This window comes from Mauremys reevesii, linkage group 23, assembly GCF_016161935.1.
Source record: "Mauremys reevesii isolate NIE-2019 linkage group 23, ASM1616193v1, whole genome shotgun sequence".
Taxonomy (NCBI): domain Eukaryota; kingdom Metazoa; phylum Chordata; order Testudines; family Geoemydidae; genus Mauremys; species Mauremys reevesii.
Genome location: NC_052645.1, coordinates 12,890,418 through 12,905,962, shown reverse-complemented (window position 1 = coordinate 12,905,962; position 15,545 = coordinate 12,890,418). Strand labels below are relative to the sequence as shown.

The 15,545-nt window shown below is 43.4% G+C and overlaps 1 protein-coding gene across 3 annotated transcripts in view; it reads left to right on the top strand.

Moving 5' to 3' along the window:
- The window catches only part of PHACTR4 (phosphatase and actin regulator 4), a 92,731-nt gene that overhangs the window by 30,140 nt on the left and 47,046 nt on the right, over positions 1–15,545 (top strand). For 2 of the 3 annotated variants that reach the window (XM_039511766.1, XM_039511768.1), the window contains exon 2: positions 7,126–7,172. In XM_039511766.1, the coding sequence (XP_039367700.1) occupies positions 7,157–7,172 (16 nt within the window). In that variant the 5' untranslated portion in view covers positions 7,126–7,156. Of the gene's footprint in view, positions 1–5,252; positions 5,315–7,125; positions 7,173–15,545 lie in introns of those variants that run through there. The other variant, XM_039511767.1, reaches the window with a different exon arrangement.

Here is a 15,545-nt window from a genome sequence, read left to right as displayed (position 1 = left end):
TTATGGTTACAGACAGAACTCATCAAATAGTAGACTGCATCTTAAATAAACCTCAATATATTAATTAACCAGGTTTTCTTCTGCTGCTTGAGGTTGTGGTCCAGTTTGGGTGCTAATCACTGATCCTTGCTGTCAGGCTACCAATTTGTTCATTCCATCTGTTTTATGTTCCTCTAATTTATGGAATTATCATTTTGCAAAACATAATTTTGTGGTGTAAAGGGTTTTGTTTGAGTATTGTGGTGTATGTGTTTTCATTGTTCAGATAGTTTTAAGCTGTCTGCTGAGGAAGCTAAAATCTAGTCCATTGTGAAATATTTTTCCTTCCTAAAAATTTCTGCTTACAGACAGTTTGTCTTCTCACCACTTAAAGAAGTACTTTAAGAATGTGGTCTTAATGCCATCTTTATTTTTGGACATGTAATAACCTGTTAACTGAAGGTACTTCTACAGCAATCTTTTAGGGAAAGCAGTAGCAGGTCAAGTGACTTGGAAATTTGTTTGTGTGGTTGTCCTGAAGTTTCTTGTAGGCTATCGGAGAAGGACACCAGAAATCACTTTTGTCTGTGACTTAAACGATCCTTTTACCACAGGTTAAAAAAACAGTTTCAAACATATTGGTTGGAAAGGATGTATTGGTTCTGGATTGCCAAGGATTCATAAAAGCCTTTCATGTCTACATCACTAGTTCAAATGCAATCCAGGTTGATGTCTATCTTTCAGAAGCTATATATGCAGATCTGTGATGCTGTCCAAATGGATCACTTGCCACTGGCAGCTCTTTAAAAGTCTCTGAGACATGAAGTTGGGTATCAGGCTGTTTCTCTTGTGCAGGTGTCTGCATTGTACAATTATCACAGCAATTGGAGACTTACAAGCAGAGAGACAAAAGGGTAAATTAATTTGGAAACTAAAGTATCTCTTGCTCCTGGAGAGGGTCGCTCCTAGAAGAGATTTAAATAGCAGCGTGTGGGGAAACTTGCACTATTGTCCATGCTGCATCTGTTTTGTGGGTAAATGCAGGACTTCCACTTCCAGGGTGGTTAGTCTGTCACAGTTCACAGCACCAAATTCTTAAACACGCTTCAAAAGGTACTTAAAAACTAACTAACAAAAACCCCAACAGTAAAACTAGCTAAGAGAGTCAAAGCTGCCCATAAATCTTGCAACATTGAGAGCTGAATAAAATAGTCTAGAGTTAAGATTACTTAGTTTGGTGATGAGAAGCTTAAGGTTTAATTCTGTGCCATGCTTTCCTTTTGACTGTGTTGACTGCTTTTTATGTTGAGGCTTTGTTAAATATAGCTTGTGCAGTGAACTGAAACACCTGGACTTTCAAACTACTGCATACTGCAAATGTTTCTTACCAAAAAAACACCACATGCAAATCCAAAAGGTCATATTTTTGTCAGGAAGGAGGGGAATCTGATTTCTGTTTGAAATGGAATTGTATGTGAGCATGTGCATGCAGTGTGTATGTGGCTTATTTAGTTAATATACCATCCAGCACTGCTGAGCTACAGTATGTTGAGAGAGGGTCCTGCACAACTTATCTCCTAGTGAAAGGCTGTTAACTAGTTTCTCTAAGGCCTGTCTTGGCTGTATAGTGAAAATAAGGCTTTGTCTACACCTCACTTTTGTGGGTAAAACTTTTGTTGTCGTTCAGAGGTGTGAACCCCCCTCCCTCATGGAATGAGAGTTTTACTGACAAAAAAGTGCCGGTGTGAACAACGCTTTGTCTGTGGGAGAACTCTCCTTCCAGCAAAGCTACTGCCTCTCTTTGGGGGTGGATTATTTTGTTGGCAGGAGAGCTCTCCCCTGCTGACAGAGCGGCTACACTGCGCACCTTTTAGCAGCACGGCTGGAACCGCACAGCTGTGTCGCTAAAAGGTGCAAAGTATAGACATTGCCTAAGGCTAACAAAATCCAAACAGTAGCAACAATTTAGATTGTAAACCCCTTCCACTTTATAATCTTCATTATTTTCCTCTTCTGCGCCACACCCACTGGTAGCTATGCTGCTGGTGTAAAGTGATATTTATTATACTATTTGCATGGGAGAAATCAGAATGTTAAATCTGTATGGAAACTAGTGGCTTAACATGTAATATAACATGTATTATATTGGCCTTTCAAGCTGTACCCCTCTATACCAATATTCCAGTCATGAGACTTATCCCACAAAGTGTCTGTGATGCCAATTAAATCATTATTTAGCTTGTGTACTAATACTTTCAATTCTTCCCCATACTCCTTGCTAGAAGTATAGAAAATAACAAATGATATAGTTAAGGAAGACAGCACATCTGTTTCCCCGTCTCATAACACAACAAGGGACTTCCGATAAAATTGGAAGATGGTGTATTCAAAACTGAGAAAAGGAAACTCCTTAAACACAATTCACCTTGTGGAATCCATTTCCACAGAATGCCATTGGGGCCCGTAACAGGATTCTAAAAAGGACTTTAACGTTTATGTGGATAACAAGAATATCCAGCGTCCTTCTGAGGGCTACAGATATGGGGGGTGGGGGGGATAGCTCTGTGGTATGAGCATTGGCCTGCTAAACCCAGGGTTGTGAGTTCAATCCTTGAGGGGGCCATTTAGGGATCTGGGGCAAAAATCTATCTGGGGATTGGTCCTGCTTTGAGCAGGGGGTTGGACTAGATACCTCCTGAGGTCCCTTCCAACCCTGAGATTCTATGATTCTGTGTCAAGTGACCACTTCCAGATCATGCAGTTGAGTGACAGAGCCAGGAATAGAATCTAGGAATCCTGACTCCACTGCTTCTTGCTCTAATAAGATCACATTCCATTTCCCTAATATGACTGTTTTTATTATACCTGTTCTGTAATAACTAGAAGAATTTGGCTTTAGAGCTACACTAGGGAGAATCCTCGTTCCCAGTGCTCTGTCGGGCTTTGAGACAGATGTTCTTGGAGCATCCAGCGGGGACAGGGGACTGAAAGGATTAATATTCCAAGTATGCACCTTGGAGTAAGCAAAGCTCAATGAGCTCAGCCTCTGGCGAACATCCTTGAAAAGGAAATGAAATTGAAATCCCTGGGTGGTTGGAGGGTTGCTATAATCTGACTGTGCTGTGGTGAAAGTAGCATTGAAGTGTCTGTTTCCATTCCTCTCCTGACTTCCCTTTTCTATAAGGCTTACTGAGACAGCAGGTACCGTGACTTGACCTACAAATGCCCTCCATCATCCAGCCCTTGCTAGCTGAAGATTTGCACTCTGAGGTGAAAGTGCTGGATCTGTTTTTTTTGGTTAAGGAGTTTGTAAAGCAGCTAAAATTACCTCTGATAGGTAGAAGTGTGTAGCATTCATTCTAGTCCTTGCGGATGGAATTATCGTGAAGCTGTCTTCAGAAGTTCCAGGACGGCCGTATGACATGGAGCTAGGAGTTTGTTTTATATTTTAATGCTAATGGACTCTGTTGGCTGGAAGTGCCAGGAGGTTTTAAACAAAGACGTTTAATATGGCCTGCTGCATCCGGGTCTGTGCGTGCTGACTGGTGGGCTTAGGACAGGCACTATCCACACTATGGTGAGAACATGGTTGTGCAAACAACAGGGGCGGCTCCAGGCCCCAGCATGCCAAGCGCGTGCTTGGGGCGGCAAACCGCGGGGGATGCTTTGCCGGCGCCGCGAGGGCGGCAGGCAGGCTGCCTTTGGCGGCTTGCCTGCGGAGGGTCTGCTGCTCCTGCAGCTTTGGAGGACCTTCCACAGGCGTGCCTGCGGAGGGTCCGCTGGTCCATGGCTTCGGAGTTCCACCGAAGCCGCGGGACCGGGGCCCTCCCACAGGCAAGCCACCGAAGGCAACCTGCCTGCCGTGCTTGGGGGGCGCAAAATGCCTAGAGCCGCCCCTGGCAAACAAAGTTCTGGCACGGTCGCCCTGGTCATTGTGGACAGTTAGTTTTTTTTCTTTTCTTTCCTGTCTAAACAGTGCTGGAATGGAATGCTTTAAGTATTGGTAGCCTAGGGCATGATTCTCTGACCAAAAGGAGTTCTGGCTATATAGTTCAGCCATGTTTAAAGCTCTGCTAGCAACTGCTTGTTCAGACACAGTTCCAGCCCTGGTGTGGGTAAGATTATAGTCTCCCCTACCTTGGGATAGTAGCACAGACTGAATACACATTCTAAAATTGAGGAATTTGTCAAAGGTGGGGAAACTCATTGCATTCCTGGCCTGGCCAGGGTTCTGTTAGCACTTCCTGGCTGCCAGAGACAAAGGGGAATGGAAAGAGCTGTTTCAGGCTGCTAGGTGCTAAGGCATAGATTGAATTGATGAAGTGAGCGTGTGAAGGGGTGAGGAGGAGGAGGAGGACTTGTGGCACCTTAGAGACTAACAAATTTATTTGAGCAAAAACTTTTGTGGGCTGAAACCCACTTCATCGGATGCGTGCAGTGGAAAATACACTAGGAAGATATATACACAGAGAACATGAAAAAAATGGGTGTTGCCATACTAACTATAACAAGAGTAATCAGTTAAGGTGGGCTATTATCAGCAGGAGAAGAAAAACTTTTTGTAGTGATCAGGATGGCCCATTTCCAACAGTTGACAAGAAGGTGTGAGTAACTAGGGGAAAAAATAGCATGGGGAAATAGGTTTTACTTTGTGTAATGACCCATCCAGTCCCAGTCTTTATTCAAGCCTAATTTAATGGTGTCCAGTTTGCAAATTAATTCCAGTTCTGCAGTTTCTCATTGGAGTCTGTTTTTGAAGTGCCGATGCAGCTTGCAAGGTTAAAAAGCTCTGCCTTTAGGAAGTCACTTGTGTACGTGGAGACCTTAAACTGACCAGGCATATGTCACTAATAGCATCCTTCCTCAATCCCTCCCTGTTTTCATCAGCTTCTGTTGCGCTTAGCAACTGCAAGCTCTTCTGCACAGGGACTCAGCATTGTTTTAAAACACCGAGAGAGACAAGGTGGGGTGAGATGATATTTTTTATTGTACCAACATGGCTACAACAAAACTGCATTAAAGCACCAAGCACATTTATGATTCTGTATAAATAAGTAGTTCAGAGCTTAGAGAATCGCTGTAAGAAAGCTGTTTTCCAGTATAGTGCACAATTTCTTTTAATTCTTAAGCCATTTTACCATAAATTCAGACTTGAGAGACGAGGTGGATGAGGTAATATCTTTTATCGGACCAGCTTCTCTTGGTGAGAGACAAGTGTTCGAGCTTACACAGAGCTCTTCTCCAGGTCTGGGAAACATCAGTGTCACAGCTAAATACACCATCCTGTGGTTTCTAAAAGCTTCCTATGAACATGACCTTTTCCCATTCTCTCTAGGTAAGCATTGAAATGTTCTCATTTTTATAGGCATGGTGGATTGATTTAAGTCAGTGATTTAAGTTGCTAATTTTAATCATGACTTAAATCAGCAAGCAGAAAACCTTGATTTAGATCAGTTTTAATTATATTTTGCACTTGTACTTTTTAGTTTTTTTCCCTAAAGAAAGGTTGAGTCTGATTGGTTGGTAACCACTAAAATATATTGATTTGCAACTAAAAATTATCCTTACACTAAATTTGGTGCTTCTTTCTGATAACCAGGAGGACATGCTGTATTTTTACACAGTTATTTAAACAATTATATAGCTTAATTTACATTTATTTAGATTCTTAATTTTTCCATTTTTATTATGTTAGAAGATGGTAAATGATGCATTTCTTTTTTACTGGATTACAGTAACTTTTTACTTGCGATTTGTGTCAAGCACTATTTGGGTGGAAATGCAAATACAATTAAAATGCAGAAAAATAGGATTTTTTAAAAAATTAAATACAATTCCCTTAATTGTGCTGGATACATAAGAAAAAATTAACAAAGATAATCCCTTGTTTTGCATTTAAAATTGACTGATTTATTGAAGGAAGTATTCTCTGTAGGGATTGAATTGAACTGATTGTTTCTGGTCATATCATTCAAGGTTTTAGAACTTGTAGATCTCATCATCTCATACCTAGTTTTTATTCCTCGATTGGAAGAGGAAAACAAGTTTTCCTGCTTTTTCAATTCCGTATTAGTCCCTTAACTTTGAATGAACTAGTCCATTGAACTGAACTAGTTGAATAAGCTGAAATGAAGAAAATATTCTCTCTCCCCCTGCAGAAGAGGCTACTTCTGTCAAAATCTGGTCTCGCACGCCAACAGACTCTGGTTTCAGGTGCTTAGCCAGTGGCTTCCACCAGTTCAGTGGTTGACTTTCTTCAAAACTTGGCAGCAAACACATACTGCTTAATATCATTTTTTGTATTTAATTTAAATTATTTAAATAGATTATAATTTTAGGCCTTAACATAAATTGTCACTTTCACATTTAATTTTATAGATTTGTTTAAAAAGGCAGTTTAAATAGATCCAATTTTAATCTTTTACATCATGAATTTTTATCCATCCTGTTTATAGGTTAAGGCACACTGCCTTGGGGATGCAGCCATGATTTATCCATGGAAGAAGTGTTTGACGCTTTATTTGTTAATGAAGTTGTAGTTTTAGATTTTAACCTGTTCATAGCATAAGTAGTTTCCATATGCAGAACACACACCACATGCATGGCACCTGGAGCTTAAAGTGGTGTTAATAACTTTCATTTTTATCTTGCAAATATATTCTTGTGTGGGATGGCTAGTGCTCTGGCATTAGTGCTGAAAGGAGGAGGTTACCCAGACTTGCGCTCTCCTGGGGCAGATTTAGAACCTGCCAGTACGGCTGTCGCCTCTTTTGACTTGCAATATTTGAGGTGAGTAGCAGAGATGATGCATGTGCATTCTGTGCTGTGGGGCCTATTTGCATGTAACAGCAACAAAAGAGAACGTTCAAACCGAAAGCATTCTGAAATCTGAAGCTCCCTGGAATTAGTTCACCGTGATAGGACTTGTCACATTTTTGTGCTAAGGGGGTGGATGTCAGTGTCTTTCCATCTTATTCCAAAATTGCCAGATAGGATTCCCTAACCTGGGGCTCAGTTACCTGCCTGCTGGTTAAAGACTTGGTTAGCCACTGTTGAAAGGGAAGCTAAAGTAGACTAAGGCTTTGGTAAAACTCAGGATTTTTCTGCTATCAACTTGCACATACATTTTGTTTTTTCTCTCTGCAGGAATTGTTCAGAAAGCTAGCGTTCCACAGGAATGGAAGAAAACACTGGTAAGTACTCTCCTGGATCCCTGTACCACAGTTCGTTGGTCTTTTTTCCTTCAGCCTTGGTTCTCCTACATTTTCATAAGGAAATGGTACTTCCTTAATTTCTGGGTCTTGAATCATAAATGTCCAAATGGCAGGATAAAAGACAGCCAGAAAGATAAGAACTAATGCTGTATAGCACCTATGTAGCACTTCAAAGACCAGATTCTGATCAGTTAATATGTTGTAAACCTTGACTAACTTTATCAAAGATACTCTGGATCTCACAGGTGAGAGGGATCAGAATTGATTCTGCAATCCTCAAAGCATTTTACAGGCAAGTAGCCATTACTGTTTTACAAATGGTGAAACTGAAGCTTATCCAAAGCCACCCTGCAGTTCCGTGGAAAGACAAGACTTAGAAAACAGTAGCTCCTAGTTCCATATTTATTCCCCTTGACGGTGCTGCCATGTGAAAGATGTAGGGTTCTTTAATTTAAAAAAGCTGATTTTAGCGTAATTGCCTTAGGCACTGCATGACTTTTCCTCAGGCAAACTGATCAACATGTTAGTTAAACCTAATCTGTGATGCAAACTGGATTTGACCTCAGTTCAAGTGGTAGAGATCTGCATAGACTAAGGGCTTTAATGGCTTTTTCTGAATGGCTAAAAATACTGACAATAGGCAATAGAAAAAGGAAGCCACCTAGCTAGAAAGTGTGGTTTTTTTTTTGCAAACATTTCATCTTCCCTTCATCAGAAGGAGTCGATCTCTCTCTCTCTCTCTCCACCTTACATCCCACTGAAGTATGGTGTTAATTCATGCCATGGCTGCCAGCTAACATTTTAAATGATGAATCACTTAAGATGAAGTCATAGCAAAGATTATCCTCTTATACAAGGGTCCCTTTTTAAAAAGTCTCTATAATTAAATTACATTTAAATGCCAGCCATTTATTGGATCACTTGCGGTTTGTAATGAGCTGTGACGTAAGTGAAGTAATAAAGTTGTGTGACCACAAATCTTGCCCGTGGGCCGTCCTCACAGAGACGAAATTATATCACCCTTAACTAGGGAATTGAGCGATGTTCAACAGTGGCATTGTCTTCGTGCAACAATGGCAGCACCTTTGTGTGAAGGCCAAGTTAGGACTTTGTGGAAAACTGATCTGCTGGACCCTAATGGCTGGAGCGGTTACAGCCTTCTTTCTGTGCCAAAGAGAATATGCATAGAAACTGCTCGTGGTGAAATTCCTGGTAACGAGTTACTGCTGTGCACTGTGATAGCGTGTTAACATGAATGCTTTTTTCATGCTGTTCTCCTTTTCCTCCAAAAAAGTTGCTTTGGGCCATGTTAAACTAACTTGCAACTGACAACTTTTTAAGTAAATGACTTCAGTGCTGGTAATAGATGCTGGAGCGATGGCCATGGGGGGATGGAATCTTTCTGTTTATCCACAGCACAGACAGCAGCAGTGCAAGTTTCTGTCACCCCTCCAGTATGCCTCAGCTGGCACTGAAGGGACTCTTCTGGGGGTGGCTGCAATGCAGACTGTTATCTAGTTAATGCTGAGCCTCTCTGCTGAGACTACCAGCAGCCAGTTTGTGTCCATGTCACAAAAGCCGTCATCTGTCCACTGGCAATTGACTTAGACCTCAAACTCATTTTACAGAGGCTAGCAAGCAGCCATCAGATTACAACCAATCTAGCTCACTCTTGACCTTGACTGCTCTTGTGACCTGGAGGTGGAAAGCTCTAAATCTCATTACCATTCTCCTGAGCCATGTAGAATCACCCACCTCCCCCCATTTGAACACCCTGCTATACAAGTGCAAGAATGGTTATATTTTGCACTTCTGCTCAAAAGGACCGTGGCTATATTTTGTTTCAGCCTGTTGTGACGCTTTAAACCTACTGGTTTATATTGTTAACGTTGCTGGAAACAATAAGAGGTAGAATAAACAGATGGGTCTTTGATTATTATTATTTTTTTAAACTACTTTGCTTTTAAGGAGGTTCATTCTCCAAGTGCTACTAAATTCAGGATTCCTGGGTTCTATTCCCGGCACTGACTGGAGAGGAGGTAAGGCTGAGCTTTTAACTGGAGGAGCTGTGTGACTAGCTGAGCTGAGGCTGGCTCCCTTTGTTTTTTCAAAACCTAGTGACTTGATCGATTCCTGTCCTTAACCAGTCGTATATTAACCACCTTCACAATACTGCATGGCTGGCTTTTGTTTTGACTGTATTGGCACATGATCAGAGGTGGTGTGCTCTGAATAGCATTGCAGTGCACCCAAGTGGCCACGGGGATGGTACGATTAATCATAATTCCTTTGTCACCCAGCTTCGCTAGCCGCGCATGGGTAGGGATGGAAGCTCCTTTTGGCTGGCTGCCTTGGTTAATCAAAAATGACAGATTTGCTGCTGCCTTCAGATTTTAATTTATGATCATCAGCGAAGGCTATTGCGCGCATCCCCTGTAGACAATTATAGTGGAGTTTTAGTATTGAGCTCAACTCTTCCACTGAGGTCTAGAGGGAAAGGAATATACAGGCCTGGTACTCTTACTAACTGGTGATGTGAAACCCACCAAAGAGGAAGAAAAATCTGCAGGGATGGAAATAACATGGTTTTGGGTAGTTGCTGAGGCACCAACATGACTAGTGTGGTGTTAAATCCTAGTCAGGGCACATACATGCATTCATTTTCCATGTGTCAGGCTTGGGGGAAGCTTGCTAGTTTCCAGGTTTAACTCCATGACTGAGGCAGGAGAATGGATGCTAACAAGTGATACACAACAGGAAACGGTGGGCCAAGGCTTCTTTGCGAGGCCCTGAAGAGATCCCACCTACGCAAGTGATCCGTCAAGGAAAATATTGTTGGACTACTCAGTCAGCTAATTTACTTTTTCCCTTCTCAGCTCTTTCCTGTCAACACATTGGGAGTGAAGTTTTGCTAGCGGCCATATTCTGTTTTTAGAGTATATTTCTGCTGTTCCATTCCCAACCCACGCTACATCAGCATCCAGTCCCTCCTACCCAAAAGATAACATCGTTTCTTGGATGCCCTTAAATTAGCTGGTCTGGGATCCTGTGTGTGTTTGTTTTTTAAATTTAGGAGTCTTTTCTAGTACTGAGATCCAGCATTTTACCTGTATAATTCCATGACATGATCTTACGAAGCAAATAGTTTAAGCATCTGTTTCTCTTTTTGGCAGCGGAAATCTCACCTTAAGCCCATGGCTATTTGGAAACTGTGCTATGGTGCTGGGATGAAATAATGTGGAAACAAACCTCTAGTTCGCTTTCCAATAGCACTTGAACGAACCATGTTTGAACACTTGCACAGAGCTTATTTGCTTTTTTTCCACGGGGAAGTGTTTGTGGGTGGCATCGTTATATCCTTTCAGCTGCCTGTGAAAACCTTTGGTTTTCTGATGTCAGAATTTTTGCTTCTTTCTGAGACTAGGAATTTATTTGGCAGTTATTGGGAGGACCTTTTTGTAGCTCTCCTGTCTTGAGAGCAGAGGACGCTGATGGAATTGATGTGCTTGAAAGGTTTGCTAGAACTCGATTAAGGATTTTATTGCTACCAGCCGTCAAGGCTGTGAACCAGCCATCCAGGCTATAATCTTGTGTTCAGGATGGTGAGGCATGCTAGGAAGCTGTCATGTTGTGCTGTTATTAGTCAAGCAGAAATGCATGCTGGGTAGGGTAGACTCTTCTGTACCCACAAGCTTCTTCCAAGAAGTCTTCTTGCTTTCTCAGAGCTGACATTGAAGATATTGCAGAGGAAACTTATGTCCTATTTCTTTATTCAGGATTGCCTCCCCCCCAACCGCTTTCAGTTCCTGCCATGCCACTCTTTCCAACTGCTCCCATCTTTTAAGATGTGCTTGGAGCAGCCACAGTATTCAGTGGCTCTCCCACTCTTTGGTGCAAGCCAATGGGTAATTTGTTTGAGACTCCATTGTAGCTGTTGGGCTAAATGGCCTCAAGTTAGGAAACCAGTACAGTAAATCTCTTCTATTGCTTTTCGGAGTTTAAACTCTCCGGGAGGCACTATAATCTGGTGAGAGGAGGAGGCTAGTAGTCAGGATACCCACGTCTAGTTCCTAGTTCTGCCACTGGTTTCCTGTGTGGCGTTGGGCAAGTCACTTCATTCCTCTGTCTTCACCTGCACAAATGGGGATAATACTTTGAAGTGCCTTGAGAGCCTCACGTGAAAAGCCACATTTAAGTAAGGTATATAATTATTCCATATATATGGATGATGGTATTTTTAAATCATCTGTTTAAGGTGTGTTTGAAAAAGCTATGCTCCTCTGAATACACAAGCACTGGTCCCCAATGTCTAATAACCGTCCCATCTGCAGGGAAGCTAAGATTAAAAGAGTATTATGAGGTTTTTCAGTACTAGATTGCCAGGAGGACTGTTTTTAATCACTGTTTGTTACAGCACCCACCCTGTCTTTCAGCTAAATAATCTCTGTAAAAGAGACACACTGTTGGCCAGAATATGACATGACTCCTGTTCTATCAGATGCTTCAGTCGTGTTTCAGCGGCCTCTGCCACAGATAGCTTAAAAATAACATTTACTTCAGTATGCTCTAGTCACCAGTTGCGAGGTGGGGTGTAAGTGTATGGATGTTATCTTCCCGCTGGGATTTCTCACTGCTTCTTATTTTAAACATCACCTACCAGTCTTGATGTCTCCAGGTAAAGCAAGTGGTTGGCAGGATAGAACAGAACACTCTGGACAGGTAAATTCTGTTCTAAAAAAACCAAAATCGGTAAACATAGCAAATAGGAATATGTTTTCTGCCCCCACTTTAAATGCAGCTGCCAGTGCTTTTCTTGCTGTTCCCTTGTGTAGATACCTTCACATAAAGGAAAATTCAGATGGGTTTATGAAGCCATTTGTGGTAGCAGCTGTTAAAAGGAGGAGGGAGTGGTTTATAGGATATAACACTTGACTCATAGTTTGCCAGTGTGACTCCAGCCCAGGTCAGTATTGACTACAGGTACTACCTGATGACTGAGGTCTTATATGAAATGAGGTGGACATGTCAATCCAGTATTTGGCGGGGAGAAGAGTCCACAGGAACCACAGAGAAAAGTGGCACTAACTGACACCTTCTTGGGCAGAAGGCAGGGCTGGCTCCAGACCCCAGCGCGCCAAGCGCGCGCTTGGGGCAGCATTTTGCCGGCAGGGCGGCAGCCGGCTCCGGCGGACCTTCCGCAGTCATGCCTGCGGGAGGTCCACCGGAGCTGCGGGACCAGTGGACCTCCCGTAGGCATGACTGCGGAGGGTCCGCTGGTATCGCGGCTTCGGTGAACCTCCCGCAGGCGTGCCAGCGGATGCTCCACCGGAGCCGCGGGACCAGCGGAACCTCCGCAGGCACGTCTGCAAGAGGTCCCCCGGAGCCGCGGGACCGGCGGCCGCCAGAGTGCGCCCCGCGGCGCGCCGCCCTGCTTGGGGTGGCAGGATTCCTAGAGCCGCCCCTGGCAGAAGGTCTAAGGATTTAATTGGGCATGTAGACGATATTCTCCTCTTTGCTCCAGCGACGGTCACTGCAGGTTCGGGGTTGAAGCACTTTGAGCAGGACATTGTGCTAGGGATGTACTTGCCCTTCTGCCGCTTGTTGTCACCTGATCGCCAGAAAAATTGAGGACCTCCATCTCCAGGGCCATCCATCTGGCTCCTTTCACCACCCACCCTTATTTTCACATGAACTTAGTACACTTTAAAATGGAAATAAATGGTGGGGCGGGGACAGCACTGTGCATTGATCTCCACCCTCTGCGTTTGCCGAGGGACTCGGATGAACGGACTGCTTCTGATTTGGAAACCAGAGGTTCCTTGAACTTGCTTTAATGTGACTTCTGTATTAGACAGCATCCAGGTGGGGAATCCCCTTCTGATGGTTAACAGTCTAACTACAAGTCAGCTGCCTATAGGCTGACGTAAGAATAGACCTTTACTAATTGTGCATGGACATCTAGAGGAAACCTGTCTGAAAGCTTTTGCGTGCTTCTGTGCAAAAGAGCTGAAGATGCACTTCTGATTTTTAGACTAAAGCTCTGGAGATGTCCTGCCACTGCTGTGAATGGTCTCCTGTTTCGGTCCGTAAAGCAAATTAACTGACAAACCATCAGAATCTTAGAATACTTCGGTGGTAAGGCTCACAGCTGTTACCCACTTTCCCCACCAATCTCCTTAAGAATGGCAAGCAGCCAATGAGGAGGATATCATTGTAATCTATTCCACAATGCAAAGGATGGGTCGTCCCCACCCCTCACAAGTCATACCACCTGTGATTCCATCATGGAGTTATGGTGCTTTGTAAATTGTGAGCAATGTAAACAGTGTGTGTGATACAAGAGCTAAGTGCCTGAGATTAAGCATATTTTAATTTCAGTGGAAGTTTGCTAATTTACAGGCACACACAAAAAGGCAGGATTTCATCATTAGTAGAACTTAGCAGAAAATTGAAGTGATTTCATAAAACCTCACGACCTTTTAACAAAATCCAGTACAGAACACTTGGAAGTGTTATCATAAATAATTAAATGGACGACACTTGTCAGGTTAACAAAGTACCATGGGATGTATTAACCTGGTGGCTTTTTGTTTGTATTCTTAAATTTGCAATGGGTATTCCAGTTCTTTAGTTAAATTGTTTACTGAGTGTTGGCTGTGTGCTCCGGGCAGAGAGATGAGAAACAGTAAAGACGTCGCTACTTGCCACGTTTGCAAATATATCAGATCAGTCGTGCAACAGTCAGTTGATCCGGCAATAAAAGGAAGCCCAAGTTGATGTATGGACTCTGGCTTCTTTTCTTTCCAGGTCTGGAATTGCAAAGTTATGTGCTGAGTCTCTAGAGACTTTGTAACTTTGCAGTACCCCATGTCCAGTGACTGATAGAGCAGTTAGAGCACATAGCAGTTTGTACAGATGGTTCTGTGTTGGAGAAAGTGCAAGTCAAACTTGCTATTTCATGGTTTAGTGGCTAAGCTGACCTTTAGTTTTGCTTGAACAAGGTATACGGTAGTGAAGGTCATTGTGGGCGTCAGAAGATTTGGATTCTATTTTGAAGTCTGCCTTTTTCCTTGGATGGCTTCCAGTTCCACTGCCGCCCTGTCTGGAGGGTTTAGATGGGGGAAGTTAACTAGGTTAGGCGAGTCGTATGTGGGGGAGTAACCTCCGTTTGGATGCAGGGTAAGTGGGAGCTTTGGATAAGTGGAATTATCTTGTACCACATTTTAAAAAGAATAGTCATCTTCCCTGCTTTCCTAAGGGCTGTTTTGCACAACAGCTCTTTACTTGCGTGCTGCTCCAGCCCCTACTCTGGCTCTTCCCCGCCCCCAGTCTCCTGAGGACTCCAGAAACGGTTGGGCCTGCACTCACCACTCACACCCGGTAAGTAGACCGACCTGGCCCCAGCCACGCTGCCAGTGAATGCTGGGGGGGGCGGTTCCCCTCTCCCCACAAGCCTGGGGGGCAGAGCGGGCTAGGGCCAGGTCACTCTACTTCCTGTAGGAAGTGGCCAGCCCCCATCCTCCGTGGAGGCCTGGAGTGGGGCTCCACACAGCCCCCCTGCAGAGGCTTGGGGTTGGGGCTCCACACAGCACAGCCCCTCCCCACCCCCCAAGAGTACTGCATAGGGCACCAAAATAGCTAGGGACGGCCCTGATTATATTGCCCCTGTTGTCATCTCCTTATCACCTATTCTTGGGAGTACATTGAAATAGAACCCTGGTCCTGACTTCTGAAGCTGGTTTTAGCCCCCGAAATGCTTTTCAGCATAACAAGCAACCTGTAGAAGGTACCTGGCACTCTCCTTGGAGCTGTAAAACTCTTACCGGTCTGTCTGTGCCTAAGGAAGAATGATCAATGTTCATGACACTGACAGATTTTTAAATCATTGATCGCCGCTCGGGGTAGGGAGTACTTTTGTCTAATTCCGGCTGCTTCTGCCTTGCTTCAGAAAGCATGTCCTCTAAACTACCTTGAAAATGGGAGGCGACGCTTTTGTTGCTGGACTACAATAAAGGGTTTCTTATTAATCTCTCTCTAAAAAGCAATTATATACTCATTTGAGTGATTAAATCCAACTGTATTCAATGACCTTTTGGCCTGTCTCAAGGCATTAGGCTTCAAAGTTTATTACAAAAGAGGGTCCTGGATCCTTTGTGGACTCCTATCTAGGTATTTATCTGACCCTCCTCCGTAGTATCAGAGTGCCTTTGTCTTGAATAGATTTCGTCCTTGCAACACTCCTGCGAGATACTGAAAATTACAGAAAGGGAACTGAGGTATAAGGCAGGTTAATGATTACTGAGGCGTTTACATTCCTTTCATCTCAACTTGAAGTGCTGCGATTTGTCTGTT